This window comes from Fundulus heteroclitus, chromosome 13 (genome assembly GCF_011125445.2).
Source record: "Fundulus heteroclitus isolate FHET01 chromosome 13, MU-UCD_Fhet_4.1, whole genome shotgun sequence".
NCBI lineage: Eukaryota > Metazoa > Chordata > Actinopteri > Cyprinodontiformes > Fundulidae > Fundulus > Fundulus heteroclitus.
In genome coordinates, this window is record NC_046373.1 from 30,679,493 (window position 1) to 30,702,639 (window position 23,147).

At 39.2% G+C, this 23,147-nt stretch overlaps 1 protein-coding gene across 7 annotated transcripts in view; it reads right to left on the minus strand.

The window, feature by feature from the left end:
* The window catches only part of ptprua (protein tyrosine phosphatase receptor type Ua), a 328,377-nt gene that overhangs the window by 243,706 nt on the left and 61,524 nt on the right, over positions 1-23,147 (minus strand). For all 7 annotated transcript variants that reach the window (XM_012853466.3, XM_021311111.2, XM_036145582.1 and 4 more), the window contains exon 2: positions 19,636-19,764. In XM_012853466.3, coding sequence (XP_012708920.2) covers positions 19,636-19,764 — 129 coding nt within the window. The remainder of the gene's footprint in view (positions 1-19,635; positions 19,765-23,147) is intronic.

Here is a 23,147-nt window from a genome sequence, read left to right on the forward strand (position 1 = left end):
AAACAGAGAATTCATACTTTTCCTTTTCGCAAATATACATAAAGGTAAATGGCCTATATCATAAAAAAATTAACTTTTTGGATCTTTTGGCTATGTTATGATGCCATTTCTTCATCAGAATCATAAACAAGGTGATGTTTTACTTGATTGATGCATGTCTGAGTAATCCTTGTGAATTCAGCTCTCTGAGCAGAAGCCCCTCCCTGTCATAAAAACGAGTGAATATGACCGGGTCCACATAGACAGTCATTACCCACCCCCTCCAAGAAACACCTACCTTGACCTCGCCGCCTCTGCTTAGTAAACATGCCCAGCAAGCGGTGATGTGAGGCAGAGCTCAATCTCTTCTGCTAAAAGCTGAGACGAAGTGGCTCTTTTAGTGCCTAATCTGCACCTTAACATCCATCCATCTTCTTACTCACTTATCCCCCATGGGGTCGCGAGGGGTGCTGGTGCCTATATCCAGCATTCACTGGGCGATAGGTGGGGTTCACCCTGGACAGGTCGCCAGTCTTTCGCAGGGCAACTCAGAGACAGACAGGACAAACAACCAGTCACGCACACACTCACACCTAAGGACAATTTAGAGAGACCAATTATCCCACAGCCCACAAACATGTTTTTGGGCTGTGGGAGGATGCCGGAGTACCCGGAGAGAACCCACACATGCACAGGGAGAACATGCAAACTCCACGGAGAAAGACCCAGTGTTTAACTTCTTTGCTTGTCTAATGCTAAGTTGGTCCTAATGCTAAAAATTGTTCTAAAATAAAGTGAATGAAGCTTTCATAAATCTTAAACTGTGTTGCAATTTGTTCACTGCAGAATCTTCCAGCTAAGATTTTTTTTTAACAGGGACTTATCAGTCTAAACTTTGATATTTTAAACTAAAGATGATCAGTTTCAGTCCTTTAATTTAGCCACAATAGGAAACTAATTTTACTGTTATTAATGGCTAATGGTAAGCCAGTCACAGTATTCCAAAATGCTAACAAATCAGTAAGAGCTTGTCTGTCTCTCTGTCATTTTTTTCTTTTTTTCTATTAAATACACAAAATACTGGCAGATAAACCAACTAAAAATGGAGGAAGGTGCTATGTTTTTAGAAACATTTTACACGTACAACGGTTTTGCTGGTCAGCCTGGCAAGAAAACTTAATTTTATTGTTAATACAGTAGCTTAACTTAAAAACAAACTTCCTTATTTAAATTGTGAAAAAGCTATTTAGCGAAGCACAGGTGGGAACTAAGAAGTAGATGCTAAAATTAGTGCTGCTAGCAGCTAGAACAGTTAGCTAACTGCAGAAAGTAAACCACCTTCATGTCTGGGACTCATAATAGCTTACAATTATTACTGCAAGATCTTGTGCCACCTCATGATTCGTATTCCAGGGATTACTACATTAGATTTAGTAATGTAGTAATCCCTGGAATACTCAAGATAAAGTGGATTTCCATCATCTTAAAACATTTATCATCAAAAATTAGTTAACTTGTCTTCAAGGCAAGATTAAAGGCTTGAAGGTTTATAAAATAGAGTTCATTTGAAATTTTTGTTGATGGTGGAAATTTGCTTTAGTCTGGGATTTCAATGATTATAAATTACCTCACCATGATTGTCCAAACTTATTTCTCTTTATTTGAGCTGAGGTAACTCACAGAGCTATCTCGGCTACTGAGAGAAGATTAACTACTGAGAAACATTAACAGCATTCGGCACACATCAGTTCCTGGTGTAGTATTGGACAAGCTAGTTAGCATGTATTTACTTAATAAAACATAACATACCAAACAATACTGGAAACTCAGTAATAAAACGAAAAACTTAAATTATTTATTTTCACAATTTTGTGGTATAGTAAGTAAAGGCTTGAGGGTTGCAAGTGTAAAGCTAAGGTCATAGTATGTGACCTTAGTAATGTGCTGAAGCCTTGCTTTGAGCCTGCAACTACATCTAAAAGCCTACAGGACTCATCCTTTATTTATTGAAATATACTGCATGATATTCTCCAGACTTGCTGAAGCCTAGGTATGACAAGTATTAGTAGGAGTCAGTAGTTCAGCAACTCTAGGATGCACATTATTTCATTTTTCTTCTGAAAGCTAGAAATTGCGCAGTCGCGCACTGCATCTGGACTTAGTGTGCACAGCGAATCAATGCATTGCAGAAAATAAAACCCAAGCAGAACTGTTAGCAAAATAATAAACTCAGTTATTTTGTACCATTTTGCAATTCTGGTGAGATGATGTTCCACGGTCCCACTCTGTGCGCCAGGTGCTGATTGATGGGTGGGGCAGACGTCTTTATAGCTGGGCAGGTTGCGGTGTATGTCTTTGTTACTCCTGCTGCATGTCAGCTGGTTGTGTGGCTGTTTTTGGGATCTACTTTTCTGAGATCGTAAGTGTCATTTTTCAACCAATTTGGTTACACCTGCTGCTTGTTCCTAACCTGACAACAGCCAGCTGTATGTGTCGCTCCGCCTAGCTCCACTCACATACATCTGGGACACGGCTGATTGAAAATGATTTCCCCAACCAAATTTTTGGTCTGGCCAATCAGGACGCAGGGCGGGTGTTTCATGGATGTGACGTAGTGGAGAAGCCACCGTGAGATTCCAACAACAATGGCGGCTCGCATCGAGGAAGCAAGCGTTAGCATTGATGCTGCTATTTCCTCCGTGTTGTCCAATCTATCTGATATTGTTTCATTAAAAGAACATCAGAGAACGGCTCTGAAGGCTTTTGTTGGTGGAAACCATGTTTTCGCCCTTCTCCTGACCGGATTTGGCAAGTTTTGTTTTCCGGGGCGCGTACGCGGACGCGCCCCGGAGCGGTTAGCGGTTAGCGCTAACCATATTGGGAGGCCTATTAGTCCTCAACGCGGTCAGCCCGGGATCGACTCCGACCCGCGGCGCTTTGCCGCCTGTCTTCCCCCTCTTCCTGTCAGCTCACTTTCAATAAAAGGTGTGCCACTACAGTGTTTCCCGCAGGAATTTGCTTATGCGAGGCGGACCGACTCGCGGAGCGGGGGGGGGGGGGTGGATGACTTTTTCTACGCGGAGCGGGGGGGGGGGGGGGTGTACGACACGTTTTCCGCGGCCGCCTCGCCAAGATAGCGCTGCGGGAAACCCTGCACTAGAGCCGCAAACACATAAAAAAAAAAAAAAGGTTTTTTTTTCCGGCGTCGGTCTCATCAGCGTCACGGGTTAGCTTCGGTGTGACTGGTTGAAATAGCACGTTGATAAAGATGACAGACAAGTGGCTTATCCAATCATATGCAAGGAGTTTTGATAAGGCCCAGCCTTCAGTAAAGGCAATGCCTATGGCGGTGTCCCAGATGTATGTGAGTGGAGCTAGGCGGAGCGATACATGCAGCTGGCTGTTGTCAGGTTAGCTTGTTCCTGCAGCTCTGGAGCTCCTCTGCCGTTATCAGCTGCAGATAGAGTCCTTTGCAGCACAAGGTGTCTGTTGATATCAGACCAACCTTGTTCTTCCTCCGTTTTTGAAAAAAAAAAAAAGTATTATATATATATATATATATATATATATATATATATATATATATATATATATATATATATATATATATATATATATATATATATATATATATGGCTTGTACTTGTATAGTGCTTTATCAAGTCCGAAATCCCTAAAACTCTTCACACTACAGTCCCTCACACATTCACACCCTGACGGTGGTGAGCTACATTGTAGTCACAGCTGCCTTTGGGCAGACTGACAGAAGAGAGGCAGCACACAACATGTTTGTGCTAAATCCCATTGCACAAAATAAAACTAATTGAATTGCAATAAAAAAAATTACTCTAAAAGATGTACATGTCTCTCAGTTCTGTCTTAGCGGAACTTCTACTGTGACATAAAACATGCTATACAGCTCCTAAACAAATCCAAGATTTTTCGTCTTTTTCGTGTAATCGGGTTCAATCAGTTGTATCTAAACTAAGTAATCTATAGAAAGTATTGCTGTATTTTGATTCTTTTAGCGAGCCATATAACTTGTTATGATCTCAGGTTTTGAACAGGTTTGAACAGGTGTAGCTTCAGGGTGCATGTGTGATGAAAAATTAGGGGTAACATTGCTTCCAACCCATTTTGTGTATTCAAAAATCCTGAAAAAGAGTATTCTTAGTCACCATATTCCCCCAGAACAGCATTGCTTAAGACAGTTTCCCAAGAAATTAGCTTTGACCCCAAAAATGTAAGTACTGAAACACACACGACACCAGGTAATTGGGTCTTCTGTCTGGAAAGAACTAGCAGAGACAGCTATTCACATTGGTTTAGAAGAGTCTGGGGTAATAGGGTGGGACAACAAAGTGGCACACTCCGTCAGATTATAAAGCATCAAGCACAAAAGGAAATACCCCAAGTGAGTGTGAGAAGAACTTTTGGTGCTTAGCTGAAATGAAGCCATGGTGTCTGATAGCTGAAAGGCTCTGAGGCGGCTGATTCACAGAGAGCAGCTGAGTCAACTGAGTAAGGGTTAAGGAGGTAGACTCTTAAGCTCAGCAGGCCTGTCTCCTTAATTACCAGATGGATTGTCAGCAGCGAAATCATCACACTCAGACTTCTGAGACAAAGTAGCTGCAGCAACTTCTTCGGTGCATCGTGACAGACATCTCGCTACAAGAGCAAAAACATGACTTTAACGGCATAGCAATTGTCACAGCGCATTGCATCACTCTCTTTGCTCTGGATTGCTTTGAAAATAGGCTGGCAGATCAAAAAAGGGTTTTTAGTGACAAGGTAGTGGCAACTGCTGTTGGTCAGATTTCAAAAGCTACCGTTTGGATATGCTTATGACATGGTGTATGCAAAATGCCATAAGCATACTGAAACATTGGATGGAAAGGAGCAGTAACGTTTTCCTAAACCGAAGCTGGCAGTAATTTACTTTTCACCTGAGGAACGGGGTCACAGATTTTTAGGTGCTAATCCTCATACTGTCTGTTTATGACTCAAGCACAAACTACTCTGATGTCCTCTGGAGGTACCTGCTTGATGAGGTAAACAGCACATCAGTTAAAACCAGTGATGAAATCTGAAGCCAACCACACTCAAGACACTTTTCGCCCCAGGGTTTGGCCCGATATTCTGCCCTTGTAGAATCCAAATGTCACCCTGAATAAGTCTGGTTCATTATTTGTACTCTGAATGGACCTTTCACTCTTCAACAAATCTGGGTAGTATCTACTTACATTTACTTGAATAACGAAAAAAATTCCCCTAGGAGTAATTTCCCTGTACTGTACTTCACTTTTACTTAAGTAATATTATTATGAAGTATCGCTACTCTTACTAAAATAAAATTTCTGGCTACTCAACCCACCTGTAGTTCCTTTACTGACTAACTGTGACAAACTCTATGTGCTTGCTGCAATAGAAAGTATTCCTAAATCACTGCTTCCGTGTTCTTTTTGTGCCTCTGCTCTGTCTTCTCCAGCCCCAGTCAATCGTCGCAGATGGTCGTTCCCACTGAGCCTCATTCTGGTTCTGCTGCAGGTTTCTTCCTGTTAAAGAGGAGTTTTCCTCTCCACTGTCACCACAAGGATGCTCGGTATGAGGGATTGCTGCAAAGTAATTGACACAATGCAGACGACTCCACTGTGGTTCTACGCTCTTTCAGGAGGAGTGAATGGTGCTGGTCAATGACCCGATGCAATCTGCTGTGTTTCCTTAGATAGAAAACTGTTTAACCAATCTGACTGGATGATTTGATTGAAACAACTTTGTAAAGTACCTTGAGATGATGTGTTGTGAATTGGGGCTATATAAATAAAATTGAACTGAATAAAGAACAAGTTTGCTTTAAACAATATCTCACTGGACACAAATGGCTATAATTTATATTAATGTGAGACAGCTTATTTGTTGGTGGATGTTAAGGTGCAATAGATAGGAACATCATGCTCCTATCTATTGAGTGTGCCACTTGGAAGTAAAGTGATTGTGCACTAAATATCGTCACTGGAAGTACTTTTTCACATGATCTCTTTGCATTACCCGCTGTTACAACTGGTTTAATGAGTTCTATGTTGGAAAAAAAGATTTGGAAAAATGACAATGCTGTAATGATAATGATTTATATAGATTTTTATTTCAGTCTTTAAAGCAGAGAACTTGCACATAACATTTGAGTTGCTCAGTGCCTGACTAGCCTATTTACCAAAAACTTTTTAACTTCAGTAATTTCTTGAATGGTTACTTTCTATTTTACTTGAGTAAAAACTATGTTGAAGTACTGCTATTCTTACTTGAGTACAGTTTCTTGGCACTTAACCCACTTCTGCTCTTCACCTAGTTTGACCTGGCTGCTTTTGGACAACTCCATTAATTAGTTTTTGATGAATGAATAGGCATCTACATGTTTCTTGCACTCCCTTTTTATTAATGAGACAGCTTTAGTCAAGTGTAAATTCGTGAAATAGGTAATTTCCATTAGTGCTTGAAATCTTCTTTCATATTCTATTTCATATTAAGGTTACCTGACAGTTTGATGGTTTTTAAAGCATTTGGGAGCTCAGATAAGGGACGTTGTGGTCCCACTGGGTGTTCCTTAAAAGAGGTAATACGTCAAAGCTAAAAAAAAAAAAAATTACTTTTAGTTGATATTCAGTAGAAATTGTGAATTTTGAGTTCTTTTCTTAGCACGCTTCTGAATTCCAGATGTGTCAATCTGAGTTGGAAAAACTCCACTTATTGTTAAATAATTAAACAGCCATTATTCTCTTAAGCCTCATGATTCCTGTGGATGGCTCCAAGCTTTCATTACTGCATTAATTATTGAACCAGTATTTGCAAATATATTCATCCCTACCATTGAACCTGTAATACAAAATATATCAATTACTTTGACAGTAATGCATTTGCATTAAGGGGATGGGGATGTGTCCTCAAGATAGCCTGTTGGAACCTGAATTATGAGAGGAGATGGATGAAGAAAGTCAGAGGAGATGAAGAAAGAAAATGGAAATAGAGGGTAGGTCTAAAAAGAGCTATTAGAAACCATGGACAGAAGATGAAGCACAAAAAATAACCAATAAATTAGATTGCTTTTTAAAAAACTTAAACTTAATGCTTAGAAACAACAGACCTATTAAAATTAAACCTTGAGGTAGATCAGGCACCCCAAACACGTAGGCCAGTAGTCCTCAATGCAGTCGTCTAAGGGCCAATTACTGGCCATCCCCGACTCACTCTCTGCTCATTTTCTGTCTGGCTACTGTCAATAAAGGCCATAAAATCTTAAAACAAAGAAATTAAAACTTTAATGGGTCCCAGTTTGTTGCTAACCATAAATACATATAAAAGGGAGGAGAGGTGGGTAGAGCAGGATGCTTGTTCTGTTACACTTTGTCCTGAAGAGGAGTAAAAGAATTCGGAGAGATACAGCAGCTCTTCCTCCCACAATCTTGGTTATTTATTGTTTTATGTACAATACTCTTGATATTTTATTTTTAAGAAAGTAAAAATATAAGTTTATCCAGAATGTCGAGAGTGTAGCTAACCGTTATTTGTGTCCTTAGGTGGAAGTTGAAATTGACTAAAACCGTCATGATCAGGTCAGAGCTTTATGAAATTGGTTATCTGTAATCAGTCACAAAAGTCTGATCAGTGCGTCGCCTGATATATACATATATTTTTTACAAATGTATTAGATGCTTTTCAAACTACAAAATGGTCACAGCTGTAAGGAAATAGTCTCATCCTTAAGTTTATTTGACCAAACATGATCATGTTCAATATTGATCACGTTGTTGTATTCCCTGCCTTAGTACTGTATTTCAGCTTGTGTCTGAATACCTTTAGAAGTTTACACTATACCAGTACCAATTGTGAACAGATTATACAGTTAATAGTAGTTTCTCCAAACAACGTAGTTTAATATATCTATGTGAATGTATATATATATATATATATATATATATATATATATATATATATATATATATATATATATTAATCCCAATATGAGCCACAGCACTGGGCAGTAAACCAAATAAAGAGCACCTAATCCTCCTCCTCCAACCAAACTATAAGATATGCCACAGGATTTTGAATTCAGTAATCAGATCTGAAACGGCACATAATGTATATTTGCCAGCTTGACAACTGTTCAAATTACCAATTTATGCCAACAACAAAGAATATATAGAACAACCTTCTTTGTATTTTTAGAGTGGCATTACGGAAGCTTCTCTGAGAGCTCTTTGACGTACTGAAAAAGTGGCAAGGCCTCTAACTGTTGTGGCAGCATGCATCTAGTAGGAACATGAGGGAGAGAGTGTGTTAATTTCTCTTTGAGATGAGTAATAGAGTCATCAGAGCACTGTGACAACATGAATAGCCTTTAATAATCAATAGTAGTTATAGAGAGCAGCGGCGGATTCATAGTGTTTGGCCCTGAAAGTTGCTGGCAGTGCAACACTTTGTTAATGCCAGGTATTAAAAGAGGTCACGGAAGCACTAAAGGGCATGGCCAAAGCTGATAAATAATGCAAATCCACTTTCAGTGGAGCTGCAGAGAACTCAGAGGGGCTCAAAGGGACTCTCCTGTAAGGACGCATCAGCTGTGAGTGAAAAATCTGACATTTCTAAACAAACCTGGACAATTTTAGTTACACTGCAACGTTTCACTTTACATTTTATCAGCCGTTTTAGGCAACATTTTAATATTTAGTTCAACAGAATGTTGTTGTTTTTTTTAAAGAAAGTAATTAATTCATGACACATGTGTTACTCGATGCAATCTGCATGGAGTCAATAATGCATCAAGTCAATAATGCCTATTATTAATTCAACCGAAACGTGTTAAACTCGTGTTCAAACTACAAGTTGTAATTTAAACTGTTCTCTGTCTAGATTATTGTATTTTGTACTTTAAATGTTCTTTTAATGGGTTTTTACGGCTATTTTTTTAAAAGTAGACTGACAGGAACTGGGTTTGAGTGAGAGGGGAGACAATGCGGCAAAGAACTTCTGGCCAGAATGGAACCTGGGTCAGGCGCGTCGAGGACTAAGACCTCTGGACGTGGGTGCTCACTACCCCTGCCCCATTGGAGAGTTAAATCATTATTAAAAGTATCTTTATGACATATCAGAACATTTCTATCTGTTAACGTTTCATCAACGAAGTTACACGCCTGGAGCAAACACTTCACAAACCCAGAGTCTCACATGCAGTCAGAAAAGGCTCAAAACCTGAAACAAATGATATTATTTTAAGCGTCATCTTTCTTTCAGACAAAAAAAAAAAATACACCTCATCCCCACACACACTACAACAATGTGACCCATAAGTACTATCACATTAGCAAATAAAGGTTATGATAGAAAAGTATCTTCATTGCACTCTGCTAGTGATTTCTGGCTGATGTCTGGGAGGATTGGTGGACGGCTGTTTTACCGTCAGATTTTGACGTGCCAGCATTTTCACTGAATCTTTTTCGTTGAGTGAAGAGGATAAGTCAGCACTGGTTATGGAAGAGTTCCACATGGAGAGTTTTTGCTCATTTACATTAAAAATAAAAATAACCTTGATCATTTGCTTTCAACCATCACTCATTTCCAGAATACAGCATCTTTATTATATAGGTAATTATTTACCAATTCTAAAGTATATTGTCTTTGGTGTTTATTTTGTTTGTTGACACAGGTCTCCTGAAAGGTTTTACTAGGGTAAAACCCAAAAAAGAATCATAAGAGGATCCTATAATGTCAGGAAGACTCTATAGGAAAAAAGGACATGCAAATTCCATGCCAGGATTTTGAACCCGGGACTTTGTTGCTGCGAGGAAACGGTGCAGCCCCGTAATTCGGTCAATACAAGAAATGAGAAATCTATTTCAAAAGAATCCAAATCAACCGGCCTCAAGATTTCAAATGTTAAAATGAAGTTTTTCACAAAGCACAAGGTGTTCTATTAGCACAGGGGAATTTAGTCCAGGTTTGATCAATCTTTTTCCTTTTTTTCACAGACTTGGTAACTTTACTGTGTAATTTGGGGCAAAATGGGGCATAGAGGGATAGAAAAGAGTCGAATGTGTGAGAGACAATAGTACCGTATGTGAAAATCAAGAAAAGTTCTTCGCCTAAACGGCCTCTCGTAGTAAACCCTGCCTGTTTGCTCTTCTCACGTTGTCAACAAAATGCCCAGCAAAGAAAATCCTTCTCCCAGATTGTGCTTCAGCTGTCATGAGCCACCAGAGAAAAAAGCTGGCTTCTGGAGAGAATTACCAGCGTCTCTGAGAGCAGATCAGGTATGATGTTGGGCTTAAGAAACAAGATGTAGCTTTGTTATATTTTATGATAATTATGAATTTATCTGCCTATCATATCCTTGGCTTTCCATCCCTGATCGTAATATCAACCAACAATTTATAAACAGTCAAATACACAATCAACGAACTCTTACAGACTGAATCGCATTCTAGAGTAATTCTAGATAAAATTATCACTCTACTGTATGTCTCTTCTTTGTTTGGAGAAATTGAGTGGACATAAATGAGTTGATAAGTAATTGGAGGTCATTTCTTCAGGTCATCCTCTTAAATGTGTTATGAAACGCATTATGAGACTTCAGAAGGACAGCGGATGGAGAGGAGCTCATGGTCGCGTCAGAGACCGCTGATGCAAGGCAGGTTTCTTCTATAGCACATATCGGCAAGATGACAATTCAAAGTGCTTTACATGATGATAAGAAAGAAAACACTTTTTATCCGTGGCAAAGCAGAAAGGTCCTGTAGTGGCAAAACAGGCCAAAGCTCTCTGAGTCCTACTACAGCCTCTGCCTTGCCTCATATCAGAACATCACATTTGTTCCATAATCATGTCTTGCCCGTTCATCTACTTGTTGTTATGGTTCTATGAACACCTGCAAGATAAGTCAGGGACAACCTCATCTCATTGCAACACCTTCAAGTGTACGGTAGACGCATGCAGAACACTTTCCTCCCCGGCATGGGGATAACACACACCTGAGCACTCCAGAAAAACAAACTAGCAAAGCCACTGCAGCCATTGCTGTTCATTTAAAGAAAGAAATGCTCTCATACCTATTTCTCTTTCATTTAAAGCTGACTAGTACAGAGTTGGGAAAATATCTGCCATAAAAAAATTCTTCTTGAGGTTTAGATGATCAGCCTAATTATCCAGCCTGGTCTTTTTTGAGAAGGTCATGAACAGCAGCGGGCACATTGTTACTTTGATTGACCATTCTGGCCAGACTTGGTTGGTTAGAAAGATGTATTACCAGACAAAAAAAAGACATGATAAACGTCACTGACATTAAAAGTTGACAGGCCTTTGACTTGCTTGATTAGATTGTGATAAAACTGCATTATGAAAACAAACAGAAAAGGTTATACAGAAAATGCACAAAACCAAGTAAATGAGACAAATAACCTTTCAGTTGCTGAAAAGGCTATTTTTGTAAAAGGGGAATGTAATATTTGTATAAAAGAAAATAACTGATATAATGAAAGAAATGCATTTATAAACGATTAGATATATAACTGTCATTACCACTTTCTTAGTGTAAATTTGCTTTTTGTGTGTAATTCACATTAAACTGATACCATGAAAAGCACACAGTTCAGGTAACTACAGGTACATCAGAAAAGCTTAGAATATCATGACTGAATATCACATTCAACATTTTTCATCACTCATGTCAGGAAGTGAAACTCACATATTAAATTGATTCTTTTTTGTTTAGAGAGAAATATTTCCAGGCTTCCCTTCTGGTGATTTTGGTGAGTTTAGCTTATAGACGATTAGAATCCCAAAATCAGTGCCTCAGAAAATTAGAATATAACATAGGATCAATAGGTAAGGACATTTTAAACAGAAATGTGACTTTGGTCAGATAGGCTGCTCTGAGTATTTTACTGATCTACTGAGATTTTCATGCACAACTATATCTACGGTAACGGAGAATGGTCTGAAAAAGAGGGAATAAAGAGTTAGCTGCAGCTGTGAGGATGAAGATGCTCTGGTGAAGCCAGAGGAGAATGGGCAGACTAGTTAAAGGCGGAAAGGCCACAGTGGCTCAAGTAACCAATAGTTACAATGGAGGTGTGAGGAACACCATCTCTGAACACAGAGATGGTGTTCCTCATCATGGTGTTCCAACATGGCAGAGAGCACCTCAAACCTTGAAGCAGATGGGTTACAGCAGCAGGAGTCCACACAGAGTGCTGCTCCTGTCTGCTAACCGCAAACTCAGGCTAGAATTCGCACAGGCATCCTAAAATTAGACAATGTTAGACAATATCTTCAGCAATTGATTAGATTTTTGTTATGTTTTTGTAACTAAAAGCACATTGATGTTATTTTCTTGCAATTATTCTACCTTCACAGTTAATGTTTGTTGTGTCTGAATTAGCCCGCCTGAATCCACATTCTAACCACACTCCCGGTTTTCCCAGCGTTCAATTTTCCTTCAAAATGTTTAAATCATCTTGTTTCCCTCCTGTTTCAGTTCACGGTCTGTGCTTGGTTACCTTCAAGTTTTCAATTTTGACCTGCCTTCAAGCTGATTTAATTTGGGTCACGACGATAAACCCATGAGAGTCTCAAGAAATGCCCAACATTCCTAGTAACCTATCTCCTCGCAAACCCATTTTAGAATAATTCCTATAAAATCATTCTTGCATCAGAGTTATTGGCCATGTGCTTTATAGAAATAAAAACTACCCACGCAAATAGAAACTGAACAAATGCACGGCATATACAAATGTAGCTCCACACGGAGCCGAATAATATATCCTCACAGAAAACTCTGAGCGTAAAGATGTAACCGCACCAAGCCGGAGGAGCCATAATATGCGTGGTAATATCTTTGCGACACCAGCAAGTGGCGCGGTAACGCTGAAACAGAATTAAAAAAGGAAGAAGAGCAGGACAGAAACAACGGACCCAGGAGGAAGAAAAAGAGGCGTTTGTGTGGCCAGAAGACAAGGCGATAACACAACAGAGGAGCAAAATTAGCTAGTGTAAAATCCCCAATAAATTAAAGGAGCAATAAGCAAAATTTCATTATTTTAGATAGAAAGAACTAAAACATAGTGATGTGAAGAACTAAATGTAATATTTTAGATGGACTATGGTGTGACGTCACTATGTTGTTCTCCAGTCTAGTACGCGTGTGTGCATGTGAACAGCTGCCACTTAGGGCGGAGCCTCTCCTTGCCCTAAAATACCACCGTCAGAGCAGCGCAGTGTTGGAGCAACATGGCAGAGAGAACCTCCAGCAGATCAAAACATTCTCTTGCTAACACTATTATAAACTTCCTCCAAAAGATGAGGCTGTGTTGCTGTGTTTTTATCCTTTACAAGTATGCGCACAGGTGGCGTGCATGAGACGGGAAAGGAGGGTGGCAGCCGGAATAAAGTTAGAAAGAGGCTTGGCTTGTCACACATCTTGTTTTGGTCTATAGAGAGTGCTTAAGCAAGCACCTAATGGTGAAATATCGCTTATTGCTCCTTAAAATAGTGTCTGAAACACAACCGTTAGCCATTAGCCGTTAGCCAGTCAGCCAATGTTGTTGTGTTAGTGCATGCGTGATAAGGTAGAGGCAAGGACTAAATTGGCTCGCGTGCGCAAACACCTCAGCTGGTAATGTCTAAAGCGACTGCTTCATCTGGATGGGACCCCCTATCTAACTAAAAACGTTGTCGGATACAGCCAAAGCCATCTTTGTGTGGACAGGACCTCAGAGTCAGATAAAAACTAGCATGCTACTGCTGTGGTGATGGAAATGTCTCTACCCTTGCCTATTCTGGATTTGTAATTCCTTGTTAAAAGGTATTGTCGCAAAACACAGCTGAGTATTGTTTCGATGCTCTAATCCAGCACACATTAAGACATTCAGTACAGGAATACTGATTGACACATTAATGTGATGACAAGTCGTCTGAGAAATTCAGAAGACGCTATCATTAAAAAAAAAAACTACTGAGCTGAAGGGTGGAACGTGTTCCTTTTAGGCAGTAATGCTTCATGTCATTGGTATTCTGCTGGCTGGTGAGTGCAGATCAATAATACCAAGCTGCTGGTGCCCAATAAACAGAGTTGCTGTCTAAATTGTGGTCTCTTTAGTATTTTCAGGAGCTTGAAGCCCTTGCAAAAACTCAAGGTAAAATGTTTATTAGCAGCTTTCCTTCTTGAGGTAACCTGAAAACCTCTGATCTCGTATTTTCGTCCAAGGCTACAAAATAAAACAGGTGTGATAGCTTGATTGGAGAGTTTCTAATGAACGTGTTCCATTATAACACATTAGGCTCATTTTGCACAAGAGATAAGGAGAACACAAGAACAAGCGATGTCCCAGTTCCGAGCAAAGTGATTGTCTAGACAGCTCCCAAATACTTGTGATTGATGCATGATGGATTTCCCGAGAGTTTGTTGTGAGAAAAGAACGTCTCACAGCTACCCTGCACAAACAATCTTCACCTCTTATCATACAGCATCAAAGAGAAACAAACAAGTCACTTGAGCGTGTGTTCAATCTCATTTGTAAATGCTGGAGAGAGAAAAAAAAAAAGCAACCTTTCTGGGACTATCGGCCCCTGATCAACACCAGGAAGCGTAATCAGCAATGACCCATGCGAGACTCAGCCAGTCCCAAGGTGTTTGTTAACATATGCAGCCAGCCTCCAGGGATCTGTGCTTGGAAGAGTGGAACAAGCGCTTGATATCGCTGAATGAGTTATGAAGACATGTGCCAGCTCCTTCCATGGATCACCAATAATTTACCCAAGCTACTGGCCTGTTACCATCACCTTTCACACTTGGATGTCTGTGTGTTTGAACAGAAGTACTGGGACTAATGGCCCATGCCTAAATTAATATACTGTATATATAACGTGCTGGAGTCGATTGGATGCTGACAACTTGTGTTTATGTGTATGACAAAGTTAAACAGTAATGCAGCCAGGGACCAGGGCTGAGGAAACAAGATACCAGGAAGCTGATTAAAGGGAAAAGGTCCATGGTAATCAGACATGGTATAAAGCTCAGGGGAAATCTGATCAGAAAACAGATTTTGGCCATCGTGCTGCATCAACATTTTGTTAATATTTTATCCAGAACTAAAATAAAGCGCACTACTTTGAGGAAACATGAATTTCAGGATTTCAAGTGAGAAAAGGCAGAATTTTTTATCTGCACACTACCACAAGGAATCTCAAATCAAATAACTCAGAATGAAATGCAGAGATGCAGACTTTCAGCTTTAAAGGTAGAGTCTGTGATTTTTCCGGGAAATTTCTCCGAGTCCCTTTTTGAATAACTGTGCATGCGTAAAATCATCTTACCTGCTCGTCTGCTGCCCAGGGTCGCGTGGAAAACTCTCCCAGATCTACACTGGCCTTATTTCTTAGGGGTGCCAGCAAGAGGAAACTATCAAGGAACGACACGCACATTATGTGAGTGCGTCAGAATGATTGGAATGTGGGACAACCAATGATGACTACTCTCAAATGAAAGCATTATGTTGATGTCGATTACAGAACTATAATTGGACGAGGTGATATATGTGTGTGTGTGTGTGTGTGTGTGTGTGTGTGTGTGTGTGTGTGTGTGTGTGTGTGTGTGTGTGTGTGTGTGTGTGTGTGTGTGTGTGTGTGTGTGTGACAGAATGCTTGTTTATTTCAAACACAACCTTTGACATTCTGTTGAACATTAACTTAGACTCAGGTTTTTATTTCTTCTTCTGGTTCATTCTTCTCATACTTTTAAATCCATATAAGCATGTTTCTGGAGACACACACACATACTTATATATATATATATATATATATATATATATATATATATATATATATATATATATATATATATATATATATATATATATATATATATGTATAGATAGATAGATAGATAGATAGATAGATAGATAGATAGATAGATAGATAGATAGATAGATAGATAGATAGATAGATAGATATGGCAAAATAATAAACAATCAGGAAATGTCTTCCTTGGAGTTTGCATCTTTTATATTCCATAGGGCTGCAGAGCCACAGTGGTTAGCATAGTCAAATTTTTTTTTGTGTAGAATTTTTTTGGGTTGTCATTTTTGGGGTATTGTGGTGTCTTGCTTCAGGTCCAAAAACCCTGCATGCTGGCACCAATGGCTGCTATAGACTGCCCTTAAGTGTGTGCACAGCTCTTTGTCTCCAGTGTGTTGGCCCTGTGATAGCCTGGCAATCTGCCCAGGGTGTACTCTGCCTCTCGCCTGTTGACTGCTGGGAGTAGGCTCCAGCCACCCGCAACCCTCAACATGATTAAGCAGGTATAGAAAATGAACGCCTGAAACACTGAGTGGTATTCCAAGGCTTGTTGTCAGGTCAGTTTCCACAGAATACGTCTGGACGTATTTACATTTTACCACCAAACCTTTTGTGCTTCACAACAATCTAAAGTTAGGTACTACAGAAGCCACCCCCAATCTTAATTTCAAACACCGCATTTGAAGGTAAACTCCTAAGGGCAAATGGATCCTGTCTGTAAAAGTGACGACAAAGCCAACATTGGATTGTGCACAGAGCAAGCTAATCCCATAAGGCACAGTTTATTTCCCTTAACGCCTCACAAAAGGTGAGGAAGTTCAAAGTCTCCCTCAGGTCACCTCCAACAACAGCCACGACTCTTTTCTTGCTTGTCAATCCAGCAGAAATGTTGCTCTTTTTTTCTTTCTTCAGTGACAGTGAGATTTAGCAGTTTGTACTGAAAATCAAAAGTGAGCTGTGAAGCAGAATCCAATGGGGATGTATCTCAGATGCATTACGATGCTCTGTGAAGGGGCAACGGAATGGAATAAGTCAGGACTGGGTTTACAACGCGTTCTACGTTTTTAAGTCCCATAAACTGTGACAAGTATTGATGTAAAGCTCATCTTGACCCTAGTCTCATCCTTCTGCTTTCTATCGTCTTGTTGTGAACTCAGATGTCACTAAATGCCGTTGTGAACATGTTTAAACTCCTTATCATTTTAAATAACCTTCACTAGTCATCTGTTCGAGTCTACTCCAGATTAGGTTTATTTGCAAAATGTACAAACTAACAGAACGGCAATTTGAATTAGGGATGCACGATATATGGGCATTAACACTGGTATCGGCCAATGTTATACATTTTTTAACATATTGGTATCGGTCCAATAAGTAAAACAGGGCCAATATTAACAACCGATGTTTATTTCTAGTCTAGTTGCTCTTTGTGCCTGTGTTTCAAGAGGCACATTCTCATTAAGAATCATGGTTTTAGATCCAGGTTTAGCAGGGCATTTGCAGGATACCCTAAAAACAAGCTGGGTTCCAATAGACTCAAATTTAACACCTTATAAGACTGAGACGTTTCAGCTGTAAGCATACCAGAAGGTTCTGGTTCTTCACCTATAGTACATTGGGTTTCTTGGTTGTTTCACTTTTTCATCAAACAAATGTTAGGTCATTAAACCGTTCTTTGAGCTAAATATGTTTCTTTTCTACTTAATTGTGCATCCAGATTTCTCAGATCTGCTTCCTGGCCTTCAGTTATCCATCATCTCTAGATGTCTGCTGGCGCCCTGAAAATGTGATTCCTGTTTAATTAAACCTTAATCTTTGTTTTTGAAGATTGCCTATTTCTTGCCTGAACCCTGTTCTTTCACACGTTCTCTTAAGCCTTTTGTGCTCCAAAAGGAAAAAAAGCACTTAGAACTGCTACGTTGCTAAAGGATGCTCTACAAATCAGCTTCCCTCCCCCTTAAGCAGTTAGTATGCATCCCCATGATTCCCTACACACACCTATCTGTGCAAATGTTTGATATCTCTAATTTTGTTGGGTTTTCTTCCTACATTTAGAACAAGCACAAGAGGGCCAGTGGGGGCAATCTGCCCAGCAGCTGCTGAAACGTCCAACAGCTTTTAAAAGCAGGAGCGGTGGTGAAGGCTACCAGAGGTGGAGAATGACTCCATGTCGACTAAAGCAGGTGTGGTAGGCGTTAGATTTCCCAGTTAGCCGAGGTGTGGGACCAGTGGACACATTAGTGCATCTAGACATGTCTGGTAGACAGTACTATCAGCATGTTGGGATGTTAGGATGCTTTATATTTAGTGCTAGTTAATGCTTTAACCCCCATATCTAAGCTTGCTTCACCTACTCTACACCTACTCTGAATCCTTGATCTTTTGTTTAAGGTATGACATGTAATGGTAAATTGTTTTCCCTTCAAAAGAGGATTCCTGTTTGAGAAGGCAATACGTTGTTTTAGTTAATCACAAAGACAGGATAATACATGAAATGAGGTTCATATGTTATTTGTTATTTTGTTATTTATTTATTTTCACCACAAAACATAAAAACAGAATCATGTTTCATTAAAAAAGAAGAAAATGTGATGGACAACTGCTAAAAAACCCTCAAGGGGCTTAATGAGTGGCAGTCTCCATAATAACAAATATGTTTCAAAAACAACAACATTTCAATATATAAAACAGTTAAACAAATGAGGTTCATATGAACAATTCAAGACAAGTTTAGCAATATTGTTCCCCATCAGAAATATGGTAAAGGCTTCACAAAGCACAAACTGTATTCTAAAAAAATATGTAATGAGCGTAGGATGTGCCAGTCAGGGTTTTCACCATCCATTTGATTTCCCTTTGGGATTAATTAAGTATTTTTGAATTGAAATGAACTAAATTGTATTTCCAAGGTGGTTTTAATTTAATTAAAACCACCAGAGTTTTTTTTTTTTTTCACGTTTAGACAGTTTCATAAATTTCAAAGTGTGCTTTAAAGAATCTGTTTATATCCAGTTCTGGCTTCATAAGCTTATTTATTCTGAATATAGAACCACAGATGGTTTAATACAGTCCAGACAACACATAAATAGTCCTTTTGGACCAAATCAGCTCGCAATTGGCGGCCTACAGTATTTCAACCGTTTTTTTTAAGTGTGGATATCTTGTTTGTCACTTTGTCGACATAGTTCTTTTTATTGCTACGTGCCCAAAACACTACCTCACAAATGATTTGAAAGTGGCAGAGGCCACTATAAAGGTTTTTAAAAAGCTTTATAGAGGCCCCTTTGAACCGCCTTGCTGCTGAAATGTGCTATACAAATAAACTTGACTTGAAAATATTTCTAAGAAAAAGGAGCTTTGTAAAACCATTCATGCCCTTTGAACTTTTTCACGCTTCGTGTTAAAACCATGAACTTTAACACGTTCTATGAAGTCGAGGGAGGAAGACGTGGGATTTTCAAAGCAAGCAAAAATCTGCAAAGTGTGGCGTTTATTCGAATTCAGCCTCCCACAAATAAAATCTATCATATAAAATTCCAATAAAATACACTATAAACATTTGTGGCTATAACACAGTTATTACTAGGAAGTACAAGGGAAATCAGCGCATTAGCTAGGTACTGCACATGTGTGCTATTTACAAATAGAGCCCGGTCCTACGTTTTCAGGACATTACACATGAAAGATGCAAACCACTGGGGCAAGGCTCAGAAACACTGGGAGTTATAGAAGTGAAATTTGGCCATAATGTCCATTATGGACTGGACTGTATTATGAGGTGGCCTTTGACCCGTGAGCAATGTTAAAGCCTACCTGGCAGGAGGTCCGCCGTCGGGTGTGGCCAGTTGAAGGTCTTGATCAGCTGCCAGTCAAAGTCGTCCTCCTGACCCTGGCGGTATTCACACAGGCCAGAATCCGAGTCCTCATCAAAGGTGCAGCCAGCTGCAGGGGGGATTCAACAGCAGGGATTAACGTGAGCCGAGGCACAAAAAAAGGAGAGAATTTGCAAGGAGGAAGATCTCTTTGCCTAACACTGCCTTGAGAAAACCAAATAATAAACAGATTATTATTACAGGTGCATTATTGCTCAGTTACACCACCGCAATCCCACCATAATAGCCGTAATGTGTCAGCTCCTACAGAGCCTTCCCTATGCCAAAATAAATTACAGTTAAAATTGGCTTCACTACCTGTGTCATATCCTTCTTTATAATTCACTGCTATTTGGTGCAGCATGCCCTGTTGTGGAAATAAATGACACAGCAGCCGCGGGACACTCGAATAACCAGAAATAATGGGCTGCAACGCCAGAGCAGTGGAGGGGGGGGGGGGGGCTCGCTGATGGAGGGCAACAACACCCTGGCTCTCAACCCCTTATCCCACAAACAGCAAGGTTTTCAAGCTTCCAGAACGGCCATCGGATGAAGGGGTAAGAATTCCATGTCATTGTTTAGTTGGTAAAAGTACACCAGTGTGCATCAGCCAATTTCAACAGGTAGGACCATAATCCACGATACACCCTATGAAGCTTTGCCTTACAAAGGTCTTCTACGGCTGTTTTAATTCACTGACTGTTCAGGTCTTAAAGGTGCAGAGCCACATTATTTTACTTTTTTATTTATTTAAATGTCAGTAGCTCACTCTGGTTGCATACAAAGTTTTTTATTAAACATTAGCACGTCCTGCTGGCGTATTAGCTGTTGTTTTGTGTTCTATCCTTTGTTTTTGCTTAATTTGTTAGTGAATAAAGCCTTTCATGTTCACATTTACAGTAAAAACAAGCAAGCGGCTAACGACTATTGGCATCTCCCAGTGAAACAATGAGGAAAAAAGGCGCAGAAATGTATGATTCCAAGAGGAAAAGACTTGAATGTCACTGGGAATACAGCATGAACGTTGGTGCTCACTGAAGCAGACACTAAACCTGCCAATAGCTCAGATGGGACCGCAGAGTTGATTGAGTAAATGTTCTGATATCAGGCTCTTAAAGTTGCTGTAGATTGTTTTATTTAATTAATAACGGTTGTTCTTTGATCACGCCGAGCTGCCTTTTTACTGCGAAACATTTTAGAGGGTCAGGCTCGGTCCGGCATTATTTACAATTGATTCATAAATTAAGCAAACCAGCATTATCATAGTTCTGCAATACTGCCAGTAGATGGCGTCACGTCTGTTTACATTTGTTCATCGCGCCCGAGAGAGAATTATTTTTTGCCTCAAAATGGGGCATCAAAACACTATGAAGATGGAGGCTTGGTGTATATAATCTTATTTTATCGGCATCAAATGGATTTTGGTCTCTTTAAGATTTGAGAACTACATCTTTATCGAAGGCTGAATACGTTGGAAAACAAATAAATCAATGACAGCACTGATCTATTAACTTGGACTTGTTGAGAGATCCTTTAAAGAATTTACAGGATTTCTCAAACATGACAGTATTTTTTATGTGAATCTTGATCATATTTAATTAAGGCTCAAATTAGAGGAAACATATTATTTATTCATTTATTATTTCACATATTATAATTAAAATGCTCGACTATAGAAAAAAGAACTACAATGCCAGGAATGTATGAAAGTTAGAGTTCACAGAAATTATGAGAAAATATGTACCAAGACATGTGTTAACATTGTTAACACATGTCTTGGTAAAAAGAGCTGCCCAGTGTGGTATTAGGAGAGATAATATGTTCTATACTAGTCCCTGAATTTATATAAAGAACCACATTAACTGTAATTCAATTCAATTTTATTTATATAGCCCCAATTCACAACACACGTCATCTCAAGGTACTTTACAAAGTCAAATTCAATCAAAGCATACAGACAGCTTGGCAGATCCTCGTGTCTGGCTGATTGGTTGGTGTGGCTCCAGGATACATTATTAAGACCTAAAGTTAAGAAGGACTTATTCTCCTTCATATTGGAGGTAATCATCTGTTTGTCTGTCTGTAAACATAAAGGGATGTGAGGCCCAAATAGGATTTATGAGTAGATTTTGATCAGTTAACTGGCGATACACCGATCTGATACAGATTTCATTCTCATGCTGACCAAATCAGGTTTTTTATTCAGAAAATAGAAAATGTGCCACAGGTTCTTTGATAAAGATATCAGTTTTGAAGCCAACATAAAATTTAGGAATGGCAGGATTATGCCCATTTATGCATTAAAGTATTTGTCCCTAAATGGCATCCCATGTTTACTAAAGTCAGGAAATTGCATCAAAGTACATTTTGTTAATTTATGTGTTATAGACTGAAAATGGCAGAAGTTCTTAGTTTGAATCCATTCAATAAAATGATTATCTTGTCCTAATTTGTTTTTTTGTTTTTCTTGTTTTTTTTTCCGGTTTTTTTTCAGTTATTCGGTAATTGACCTGCCAATCATTGATTAGAGCCAATAAAGAGAAAATTGGCTGCTCCCCGTGTCTGGCTGATTGGTTGGTGTGGCTCCAAGTTACATTATTAAGACCTAAAGTTACGAAGGACTTATTCTCCTTCATATTGGAGGTAACCAGCAATCATAAAATGGTACTTTTTATGATAAAAACTAATTCATTAAGCTGTAGAAATACAAGAAAAATAACAGGGATGCATTTGAGCAAGCGCTGAGAACGTCAAAGGACAGAACGTCCAGTTTAGACAACAACACCATGTCCCTTTGGCATCACGTACTAGCCCTTCACAATACTGTTGTATCACCATGCCAGAGCTCAACTTAATAATACATACAGTAGCTGAGGCATTTTTTTTTTAAAAAGCACCTGTTTTCTATCATTCTTCATACTTGTCTATGTATATAAATATTATTCATAGATGGTGTTATGAAAGGTATTAAAATAATAAAATGTCATAGCAATATGTAACAATATCCAGCAACAATTGTGATATTTGTTACTTTTTCATTTTCAGATTTTAACACTTTTAACTTTGTATTTACACAATGAAAATGGAGCATTTTGGCCCAGGGCTAACATACCTTCAGAATCTCTAGCCATCCCATGGTTGGGTTGAGCAGTGCCACTGGATGTCACTGAATCCAAAACCTCTAAAACCAGTTTGACATTATAACAAAAGGTGCCGATGGCTGGAGCAGAACATAGAGTTAAGCTTCAATATCCATGCGTCGTCAAACCTTACCAAAATTAGAAAACAAGAAAGAAAAAAAAACGTTCTTTGCTTCAAACTTTTCAAGACTGACTGCTTAGAAAGAGCGATTGCACCTCTTGGGCCGCTCTGTGAGCAGGAATGAAAAATGGGGATTCAAGGGAGCTGCTCATTTATAAAACATAGACCGTTCCACAAGCTTGTCACTGAGCC